At 49.9% G+C, this 11,223-nt stretch overlaps 5 protein-coding genes across 5 annotated transcripts; 3 read left to right on the forward strand and 2 right to left on the reverse strand.

The window, feature by feature from the left end:
* Positions 1-333: 333 nt before the first annotated feature.
* An16g01120 (uncharacterized protein) lies at positions 334-1,722 on the reverse strand (the record flags this gene model as incomplete). Its single annotated transcript, XM_001397388.3, has 1 exon — positions 334-1,722. One exon carries the CDS (start codon positions 1,720-1,722, stop codon positions 334-336), a length of 1,389 nt encoding a protein of 462 aa, XP_001397425.3.
* Positions 1,723-2,354: 632 nt separating this feature from the next.
* Positions 2,355-3,652, reverse strand: An16g01130 (uncharacterized protein; the record flags this gene model as incomplete). Its single annotated transcript, XM_059744907.1, has 4 exons — positions 2,355-2,859; positions 2,924-3,369; positions 3,426-3,595; positions 3,625-3,652. The coding sequence occupies 4 exons, from the start codon at positions 3,650-3,652 to the stop codon at positions 2,355-2,357; spliced, it is 1,149 nt and encodes a 382-aa protein (XP_059606634.1).
* Positions 3,653-4,046: 394 nt separating this feature from the next.
* On the forward strand, positions 4,047-6,271 carry An16g01140 (hypothetical protein; the record flags this gene model as incomplete). Its single annotated transcript, XM_059744908.1, has 8 exons — positions 4,047-4,090; positions 4,160-4,411; positions 4,695-4,800; positions 4,939-5,041; positions 5,173-5,417; positions 5,518-5,644; positions 5,824-5,965; positions 6,040-6,271. 8 exons carry the CDS (start codon positions 4,047-4,049, stop codon positions 6,269-6,271), a joined length of 1,251 nt encoding a protein of 416 aa, XP_059606635.1.
* Positions 6,272-6,522: 251 nt separating this feature from the next.
* An16g01150 (uncharacterized protein) lies at positions 6,523-9,233 on the forward strand (the record flags this gene model as incomplete). Its single annotated transcript, XM_001397391.1, has 6 exons — positions 6,523-7,128; positions 7,181-7,566; positions 7,625-7,857; positions 7,924-7,976; positions 8,034-8,155; positions 8,213-9,233. 6 exons carry the CDS (start codon positions 6,523-6,525, stop codon positions 9,231-9,233), a joined length of 2,421 nt encoding a protein of 806 aa, XP_001397428.1.
* A 570-nt stretch (positions 9,234-9,803) lies between these two features.
* An16g01160 (hypothetical protein) lies at positions 9,804-10,455 on the forward strand (the record flags this gene model as incomplete). The annotated part of the gene is made up of 5 exons (XM_059744909.1): positions 9,804-9,840; positions 9,884-9,957; positions 10,062-10,145; positions 10,242-10,282; positions 10,371-10,455. 5 exons carry the CDS (start codon positions 9,804-9,806, stop codon positions 10,453-10,455), a joined length of 321 nt encoding a protein of 106 aa, XP_059606636.1.
* Between the last annotated feature and the right edge of the window lie 768 nt (positions 10,456-11,223).

The following is an 11,223-nucleotide window of genomic DNA, read 5'->3' on the forward strand; positions in this document are numbered from 1 at the left end:
CGGAATTGGTCGGTTCGGGCCCGACTTGGGCGATGCCGACGGACTTCGGGGAAGACTGCGGTCGGGGCCAACTGCCGAATGTGGAAATCGGCGGCGAGGACCCAGATTGACCAGCAAAGGTCTGTGTGGGACTCATCGCAGCACCAATACGGTGTCAAGAGAAAATACCACTGTCTTCAGTGCTCAGAAACTTTGTTCGGGCATACGACATTGTCTACCCAGATGATATGTGATGGATGTAGAATATGTAGTCTCAGACTCAACAGGCTATGCAAACCCAACGCCGTAGAATTAAAACATGACGGAAAACAGGTTCAAGAAAAGTGCTGCCATTCAGTGCCATACAGGACCCCAGTAGTCATTGTCCCCTTGAAATGCACTGTCAAACTTCTGGCATCGTGGGTGATCATAATCTTCCTGTGATCCCTGTGGCCAGATAGGAACAGCGCAAAATTCATCATCCTGGCACCCAGAACACTCTTTCCAAACACTCCAGTCAAGATAATGCATTAGTTCCTGCAGAATATTTGTCGCTGTACTGTATTCCTCAGCCTCCATGACTGCCATAAGACTGCTGCAGATCCTGCTGCTAACAGTATAGACAGACCGGTAGCCCAGAGAATTCTTAGGTGCATGAACTGGAATGAACTGGCTAGCGCAGCGGTCAATCTCCGCGTAGTAATCACGATTGTCGCGATCGACAAAAGGAGATAATATACGCTCCGCAGCCTCCACAACAAACTCCAGATGAGCAGCCTGATCATCATGTTGAGCGGATACTAATCCGCGGAGAATGCGACCGTATTTCTCAACCACCATGTCCGCCACTGCTTGCCAGTTTATCACCCGTATTGTTGGATTGTGAGTCATTACCAGGGCCGTCAAATCATCTCTAATAGGCGCAAGCGACGAAGCAGGGAGATGCGCAAGCCGCGGATGCTTGCTACCGCCGGGAAACAAATCAAGACCATAGTCATAGGCAGTGACGAAAGCGTCATAGTTGACAATGACTCGGTCGCCGCCAATGCCATGATACCTGGACGTGACAGTCCGGAGCAAGTCACTAGGTTTGCCGCTCTTCTTTCCGGGATCCCGGCTGGGAAGAGTGACTCGTGCGATGGTCACTGTCTCCAGATTCTGTTCCGGGTTGCACAGAATGATCTCAAACCCAGCCGCCATGCGGATCACACCGTCGATACGTCCATTCCATTCCTCTTGGGCAATTTCACAGATTGCCTGAGCGCGCGCTGACTCTTGGCTTACGCCTCCTGGCTCCAGTTTATCTTCGAAAAGGACTCTGTCCTGCAGGTCCAGGGTGCCTATTTGGGACTTTCCTGCCGACGTACCGTCGATGTAAACGAGTCGAAGGTCTCCCGTGGTCGCGTAGGTGTGAAGCCAACCAGTCTCAGCTGGGGTAATCATCACTTGCTGCGACTCGGAGTCCATGCCGTGAGATGGTAATTTGGAAGGAGGGCGAGCGAATACCATCGCATGCTCGGGGTCGAAAGCCATCCAGCCTATCCTGGAGATAGGGTCTGAGCGTGCATCCCCGTGGTAGAGCTTGACTCCCTTCGGAACGGAGGCAAGAAAAAAGGACATTCCATTATGATGGAGTGACGATCCCCACTGTCGCATAGAGGAGTGGATGGCGTTGAAGATGTGGTTGGCGTTGTGCATGGGCTGCGGTTCCCCGATGGCGAGGGCTGTGGTGGCTGTAGTCATGGTGAAGGCTGCTAGACACGTTAATAGGAATGAATGAAACATGATCATCGGAGTGTCTGAGATTCGATGGCTCTCACCTTCTTCTTAGTTTTTCGGACTCTCGTATAGTTAAATATCGGCTGGGTATGTTGTTGTCCGCAGCTCGGGGGATCCACATCGATCTCAAGCTACGAGCGCTTATCCCCGAGGCTTGCTCGCCACCTAGTTCATCTTTCATTCCCTGTTGATTGACGCGTACTACGATTTTCGTCATGCAGGATCGGAGGTGAAGACGTGATTGATGCTGGTTCTTGCAATTGTTCCCTTTACCCTCATTCTCCAATTCCAGATCGGATGATCCAATCAGCCCTACAAAGATGCATGCTTGTCAGCCGAAGGTGGGAAAAATAGTTGCAATTTTGATTCACGAATATAATTAGTTCCTCTAGTTTTTCCACCGTAGCAGCATTATGAGGCGGGAAATAACATTCCCAGCCCGTTCAACCGAATACAATCATCACCATCACTAGCTGTTGCCTGGCCGTGCGCGGTAGGCAACCTCGTTTTTCAATGCCCCCATCTTTTCTCGCCGCCTTCAAATCTCATTAATGGTGTTCACCACAACACCGACAGTATAAAACTCAACCACATGCTCAGGCGTTGACTTCTCTGGTAACAATCTGCGAGGGCATCATATCGACCTCCTTGCTCTTCTCGATCACCCCCTCACTGCTGGACCGACTGGCAGCCTTTTTGGGGCGGATTCTACGCATGCAGGCAGAAAAGAACGGAATGTATCCGTAGCGCTCATTGTACCACATGCAAACATAGCCGGTGATGATGCAGATCCAGTACAGGTTGTATCCCAGCACGGATCCATAGGTGGCAGAGTTGGTCCAACCGAAAAGAGCGTTGAAGATACCCCATCCGCCACCGCTGCCCAGTTCGGGGTTACAGCAGTTGACGTGCCAGACACTCTGGCGAATATCGTAAGAACCGGCTCCGGAACCCGTTTCGGAGGCGTCACCACCGATGATGTTGTTCCAGGCGTTGTTCTGGAGGTACCAGATGGCACGGGAGAAGAGACCAGCGGAGACGAGGTAAAGGAAGCAGGTCGAGATGATCAGGAAATATTGCAGAGAGGCGGTGTTACCACATCTAGTTAAGGGGAGGATGTTAGTCTGGGCTGCAAGAGCCTCTTAACACGAGGGGAGAAACTAACCTGTACAGAAGATATCCGACAGCAATACCAGCAGCAAGACCACAAACGACGGCGAGAGGGAACGAAGTCGCAGGGAGACCAAGACCGACACCACCAACATACACGACGGCTTCAAGACCCTCACGAAGAACAGTCACGAACGGAAGAAGGAACATGACATATTTCTTGGACCAGTCTTTGAACCGCTGGTAGATACCGATCTTGGTCTTCTCTTTCTCTTCGAGAGCCTGGGCCAGCTTGTCGCGCCACTTGTCCTGCAGCTTGGAGACACGCAGAAGACCAGCACCCATGATACTGATAATGATAGAAGCGATGAAACCGAAGATACCTTCCCAGATATCCTCACTACCGGTGAAGACATCCTTGTTGAGGCCGTAGAAGGCACCAATCATACCACCACCGACGCAGAGACATATGAAAAGACCTAATGCCACACCACACCATACCTGGATCGTGTAAGAGGGGAGAAAAGACGTCTGTATGGGGAAGGAAGGAAACGTACATGTCGATTTAATCGTTTTAATGTTTTTACGTCGCCTTCTCCTCCTAGTGTCTGCTTCAGGAAAGACAGAAGCACGGACACGATAATGACACTCTCGAGACATTCACGAAAGCAGATGAAGAACACTGTAGAGTGTGAGCACTGGATCGGGGAGCGAATGCCTTGCAATACTGGGTTGCAAGAGTCAGAGGAATCATACCCGTCACTGCAAATACCTTGTTGGCCATCTTGTCGACAGTAAGCCTTGTCAAAGGCAACCCCAAGAGACAGTGGAAAGGGTCAAAAGTGAATAAGAGTCCAAGCCAAAGGTCCTGTCCCAGTCCCTGAGATGACCGAGGGAGATGAATGCAACATATACCCCAAGGGATCAACCAAAGATTCCTCTAAGTCTTCTCCGATTCCCGCAACCCATTCGGATGCGTCTTTTCAGCGGCTCAGGTGCCACTCCATCAATCCATAGAGGCACTTCACCGAAATTGCCATGGCACTAGGAACAATTTCGACCGGGACTCCAGCGTCCGGGTGTATACGATGTTGAATTACCTACGTAACAAGAATGGCCACTCCGGTTCTCGCTTATCAATCTTCACAGGGAATAATCTCTGGTCGTATGGCTAAATAATGGCTATCGCGGCATGTAAAGGGTCTCAAGAGGCGTGGCCTTGGTAACTAGAAGCGGGTCAAGGATGTTTGCCAAGCCTTAGGAAAAAAATCTGATAGCGAGGAGTCTGAAGCGATTGGTTCACGGGAGTCATGGGCATGGATCAGATAAATCCTACCCAGCCAAAAAAATGGTGCCCCATCGGCGGATGGTTGAAGTTTGGGTTGATAGTCGGGTGTAACGATACAGTTACCGTATTCCGGATACTTCGTCGTCTTGCCAAGAGATGCGCCAAGACATGGCATTTTCACGGTTTTACTATGGACAGTGCTCCTTCAACAACAACAACCACATACACAGAGGCATGTGCTGCAGTTGTCTCAAGGTACCATGAATCCTCTCTTACATAAAAAAGAGCCTTTTTGAAATTGGCATCACGTCACAATATCATTACTATGCAACAATCGCAAAGCAACAGCGCATTTGGGAATCCCTACTAGGGCACCTGAACCAAGACCGTGGGTATGGGTGAGAGATGGCTATAGTACTAGGGCTTAGTGAAAATGCCAGGCTAGACAAATTACGGTTGCGTGATGTGGGACCCCGATGTTGGAAATTATAACTTCATAGTTGGGAGGACTAAGGTTTTGGAGGGGAGCCAGCTAGAGGGACGCCAGAGTACCCAAGGCAGAAATCTTTTCCATCGAGGCTACTCACACTAACCAGCAGTATACTCACTTGACTAGTGCCTTATCTCCAAGCCTTGAGGCGCCAGTACGGTCATACAATCACTCTTTTTCATCCTCAACCAAGAATTGTACACTAACTTGACCAATGCCGAAGCACACAGGACAGCTTCAACCATATATAATACCGCCATTCAATATATGCTTCACTAGCCACCTATGAAAGGCTCCCGAGTGCCCCCGTATAACGGTGATGTGCATTGAACAAAGGAGATTCTTTGGAGGATCGTCAGGCACGATAGACGTAAAATTACCACCGTTCCATACAAGTATCATTGATTGATAAGATGACCCAGTGAAAACGGGACTGCCGTGAGAACTCGGTTGCACCATGCAATCCTAGCGTTGTCGCTAATTAAGCTTTAGGTTAGGCTCGCAAACTAATTCCTTTCTTTCTCAGAACTTTCCCTCGGGATATCAGCGGCGGACCAGTGGGACCGCCATACGGGGAATTCTCTACTGACTTGCATACCTTTTCTTCTGTGGGTCATGGGTCCATCAATGAATAGGAGACGGGGAGGAATCGACTGTTTGACTCGGACATGGGTGGATACTGGGTGCCAAGGTCATCGGGCGAAATTTGGACTGCCTCCAGACATGGTAGTCACACCCTCAGATCTTCATTGCAAAACGGCTTACTCGCAGGTAACGATCAGAGATCGATGGAAGATCTGCTGACTCAAGATATATCTCTTGTGAAATGTTATGGTCACATCTCCGGTATTGGTTCAATCATGTTGCCCAGCGGACAGCCTACGCTTTGAGCCACAATGTCATGACAGACCAGTCCGAACCTCATACGTCCAACATACAGTCCAACCATGAAGATAACGTCGTGCCAAGGAGCAAAGACCACCACAATCATACAATGCGTACATAATTGCCGCAGAAACACGGACAGGTTACCCTGAAACGTGTATACTTTGCGACAACAAACCTGGAACAACCGCCCCAAACGTGGGGAGGACGCCCAATATGGTAAGAATTTGATGCCAAGATAGACCGTGTCTATCCGCTATCTCGCTTAGAACCACCCGGGGCTCGGATACAGGGCCCGAGGCAGATACACCAAGTACCATTTCAAAAAGCCATCTACCAAGTCATGAGTTAAAGCCGGGAGATGACCGACGGCCCGTACTTCGCTCTACTATTGCCAAGCATGACCTCCCAGCTGGTGGCATCCTCCAGGTGGGGTAAGTACAGGTGGCCAAGAATTTCTTGTAGGTCATATGGCTGCTGCTTGGGCTGTGGATCTTATCTGATTTAGAAGCTTCGGCGATATTGGTCTTGGCAGCCCACATGGCTGGTGGGCTCCGTCGTCGGTGGCTACCGATACGGGCTCCTGTGAACGGCACAGGGCAGCTTTTAGGACAATTAGGCATACGTATACTTGGTTGGATCGTTATTTCCGACTTATCAATCTCTTTCCTCTTGGCAAATCAACCATATGGGTCAATGGTTCGTGGGCGAAATTCAACGGACCAGTAGATGGAGTATGATACAACGCTTTCCACCATCGGCTGCTCCGGAATTATGCTTCAGGCTTGACTGGAGAAGAATTCTCTGCTAGAGGAACGCCTCTTTCTGGAGATTTCAATTTGTGGGCTCGGATGTATTTGCAATCCAGCAATTAGAATGGGTCCCATTAGGCACCGTATGACAATAGAAGGCGAAAGTCTGGCCAGACATATATACCGGGCAATGGGCTTCCTCACCTTGGTCAGACAGACTTTGAGCTCATCCATCTACAATGCGTTCCCAGGCTGCCATCCTGCTTGGACTGAGCTGGGCCGTGAGCCCGGTTCTTGCCGGACAGGGCTTGACGATGTCTGCTCCCAATCTGGCTGATTACTGCTTTTACGCTATATATTCGTCTATCGGGTCTTATACATTCGAAGGGGCAACTTCGACGTCGTCGAGCTCTAGCTCTGGGCAAGGGTCTTCTTCTAGTCAAAGTTCCTCCAGTAACTCTTCCAGTGCCTCTTCACATGGCTCGTCCAGCAGCTCAAGTGCCCACCGCCGCAGAGCTTTGCGAGAGAAGCGTGGTCACCACGGTGCGAGTTCGACAGGAGGTTGTACAAGCACCGTGGGCGTCATGTCCTTGTATGCCAGTGCAAAGGCGTGGTGCAATGAGGAGCAATTCAACTCCGCCATTCCAACCTACTGGGAAAGTCTCTGTGAACAGAGCAGTGTGTCCCTGATCAGCCTGACCGAGATCGAGGCCAATGCCACCGATGAGTACATCGCCTCCTTGCCTGTTATCGACCCGGAAACAAATAGTACGACCACGACTGGAACCATTGAATCCCCTGTCCTCTTGAGCCATTCCTATTACAAGCGGGCTTACAAGTCTTACGTGGGTCAACTGCTCGGATATTGCTATTAATGATTTACTAACATATTTCCAGGTTACTCACGACTATGCTTTGATCAAAGACAAACGCTATGGATGGGGTCTCATGGGATACTGGGGCGGTGTCTTGGCACTTGGAATGATAGTCAAGGCCTGGAAGTTTGTCCGATCAAGTATGAGACTTTCTCATTCCGGTGATGCCGAGAAGAACAGCGCAGGCCCTCGAAGCAAGGCATTCGCACCAGTCGCTGCTGTTGCACACTTCATGCGCACATACTTTGTGATTCCTGCCAGCTTCGCTCCCTACCTGTCGAACCACCAACAGCTGTTTCTGTTTCACACCATCCCCAAACGACTGGATATGCTGATCGTCTTTGGTTTCTGGGCTGTCTCCATCATCTTGTCCTGCGTCAACTACCAAAGTTTTACGGGTAACATCAGGTGCGTTATCACAGAGTACACACAGCTAGTACGCCTCAGCTAACGGTTCTACTTCAAGCACGCCGAGTCTGTTCCAGCAGAACTGGCAATACTCGTCCGACCGCACCGGCGTTCTGTCTTACGCTTGCCTGCCGTTCCTTTGGCTTTTTGCTGGACGCAACAACATCTTTCTCTGGGCGACCGACTTTAATGTGCAGTCTTTCAACATCTTCCACCGTCACACGGCCTGGGTGTGTACCCTTCTTGCCATTGTTCACTCGATCGCCTACACTGTAGTCTTCCAGGTTTATGGTTAGTCCCCTCTTCACAACCAGTTTCTACTTTCCACACATAGTTGACAAAATATCCGATACACAGATGGCAGATACCACAGCGCGCTGGAGCAGAACTACTTTTACATGGGTATTGTGGTATGTTAGACCTGTCCTGAAAATCAGTGGTGCGCAGCAATCCTAATGACTATGTAGGCTACGGTTGTTATGGCAGTTATGCTCTTCCAGTCTACTACTTGGCTTCGTCAGAAATTCTACGAGACCTTCCTAATCATCCACGTCCTCTTGGCCATTCTGACCATCTACGCCTTGTTCCGGTATGCTCCACTAAGCAACACAAATGACTGTCACTATCTCTAACAGCTATACGGCAGCCACACTAGCTTCGACGGAACCGTCTACAACGGCTACCTCTGGCCCATGGTCGCCATTTGGGGCTTTGACCGTACAGTTCGCTATGTACGCATGCTCTACTGCAACCTCCATGTCAAGTTCGGCAAGGGATTCATCTCCACAACCTCCTCCACGGTCACCTACAGCCCCGAAAGCGACTTGATCCGGATCGAGATGTACCCTGCCTCTCAGACCCTGAAGCCTGGCCCAGGTCAACACTATTACCTTTACCAACCCGTCACTCTCCGCGGTTGGGAAAACCACCCTTTCACTCTGGGATGTTACGAGAACGCAAACTCGAAGGAAGACTCCTCGAAGCTTATCTTCTACATCCGTCCTTATGACGGCTGGACTAGACGTCTGCGCGACCAATGCCAGAAGGCCGGCACTGAAATTCGCCCTAAGCTCCTCCTGGAAGGCCCATACGGACACCAAGCCCCACTCCACACCTTCGACACAGTCCTCATGATCATGGGTGGAACAGGTATTGCCTGCGCTGTACCTTACATCCTGGACCACATCTCACGTGTCGAGGCCGGCAAGACCAATACCACTCGTATCCAGCTTATCTGGACAGGCCGCCAGAAGAAGATTTTCGACGAAGTCTGCTGCAGAGATCTGTCTGCGGCTTTGGAGCACAGCGACATCACCACTACGCTCTTCTGCACTGACAAGTCGGCTGCCGGAAATGTGATTGACTCTGGAGCGACCACGCCGACCAAGGAGAAGGAGGCTGTTGCGGATGCTATGGCTCTCCAGGACAGGTCCAGCGGGTCTATTCGCTCCGTCGAGGACCTGAATGTCGAGCTGCGCTACGGCCGGCCTGCTATTCGCGCTAGTGTCATGACTGCTGTGCGTGAGGCGGAGGCTAGCTCAGCCCGCTTGGCTGTTATTACGTGTGGCCCGGCCGTGATGGCGGATGAGTGCAGGTCTTCGGTGTACGAGGTCATGAAGGGTGGATTCCAGGATATTGAGTACTTCGAGGAGGCATTCGGATGGTAAGGTGGGGCTGAAAGAGGCGATGACGCAAGGTGATTGAAAGGGGTTTACGGTTTGGATTGATTATGTTTGCCAATGAGTATATGTAATGTGAGACTGTGCAGGGTTACTGCAGAGTAATGAAAAGTTACTTAATGTTGATTACTATCTACGGTTGCGAAAAATTTTATTCCCTCTGTACCTTGGGATAGTCTATATCAGCAGCTCTTGACTGCGAACGGCCCATGAATTGATCCAGGAGACTCACATAGAGGCCTGCACCACACCCAGGCAACAGCAGACATATTGAATCTCACCGGTAATCACCAACCCCGATCAAACTCCGGCCCCAATGCCCGTTGGCACCAGAAACCGCCCCCTCGGGCCAAAATGCCAACTCGGGCTGCCTTGACGGGAGGAACCACCGCCGGCGGATCCCCACCGCGCGGAACCTTCGCAAACTCGTACCCGAAATAAGCTAAAAGGACGGGTATGACCCGCATTTACAGACTTTGCATCCTGGCGGTGATCGATCTGTGTGGGGGGAGAGGGGCTCTCGCAAGCTTGTACTGGATATGCTGCTCTTGGATATGGATGGAGTGGGGTTGTAGGGCATCGGAGCCTCGGTTAGGTATCTCCGCTAGCTTTCACCTCGGTGGGCGAGGCGTTTGAAGGGAATTCGTTCGCTCCGGGGCTTGGCTGGACTAAGGATCTGGGTGAGGGCTTGGCACGGTCCAGCCTGGCTGTGGTCAAGATGAGATTTTCGGGCGGAATGCGCGCCAGGTGCCGGGGCCTATTTATTTTCAGGGCGTAGGGCGGTAGTTTATTACTCATGATTCTCGTGATAAATAGCGGGACAAGAATATAGTCATCACGGTACCGCAAAAAGTGGCGGCAACGTCTTCTCCTGCTCAAGACAGCCCAAAGCGCCTTCTGGTTCCAAAGTTTTGGGGATGACACTGAGGCTACCGGTGATATCTTCTGTCGAGTGTGTGGAGTACACTCATAGCCATGTATTAGGGTTTTATCTAGACTCTGCCAAGACGTTCTTCCTTCCACCGTGGTACTAGGCTGTAAGTCAGCTACCCTTCCCACTTTGACATTCCTAGTTTACCAAAAAAAAAAAGTTTGTAAGGCCGTTCAGGTAATACTTTTTCATAGAAAGGAATGTTCGTTGGATGTTCCAGCTACTTGTCCCGAAGACCCTTGCCTTTTGCAGAGTGCTACATGTAAAGTACTTGTATAATATATATATTCCGTGCTGTTGGTCACCTGGTAGACGCGATAGAATAGACATATAAAGGTCGGGATCTGTGCAGCAAAAGGTACCGATACTGAGTACGAAGGTCAGATTATGATTATAAACAAAGTACTGTTGGCAAATAATCGCTGTACTTCAAATTTGGTCTTGACAGAGTCTCATCATAATCTAGAATCTACTACAACTAGAATCATGTTCAAATCAAGATAAGCAGCTCAAGATATAACAAACTTGGTATTTTGGTGGAATGCATCAAACTGTTACCACAACCATTGAGCGGATATATATTCACTATCGTACACGCTGATCCAAAGCACCTGTCTCTTGCCTGGCAGCATTCAGCTATCCACAGTTTGTTTGACTAGTGAACATACGAATTCCAGTAGATCACTTAAGTCCACTGTGATATATATACCTTGAACACTGCCGTTGCCGTATTATTATGCCCATATACATACTGGTGACGCAAATGTGTATACTTGAAGACATGAATGAAGATACGTCATGGATCGACCTGAAAGTGGAAGCCGTAAGATAAGATAAGATAAGCGACGAATATTTCACACTCATCTATTCTGCCAAGATAATGTCCCGTAGGCAATATATCTTGTCTTATACCGTCCCTCATATCCGTTGCAACATACTAGATCCTGACAACGCGTACGGCTGTATAAATGAAGTAACCTAATCTTTCTACGTATCTGAATATTCTGAATTCAGGGACACAGTAATTGGCTGAACGCCTAGAAAGCA

Source organism: Aspergillus niger, assembly GCF_000002855.4.
Source record: "Aspergillus niger supercontig An16".
Taxonomy (NCBI): domain Eukaryota; kingdom Fungi; phylum Ascomycota; class Eurotiomycetes; order Eurotiales; family Aspergillaceae; genus Aspergillus; species Aspergillus niger.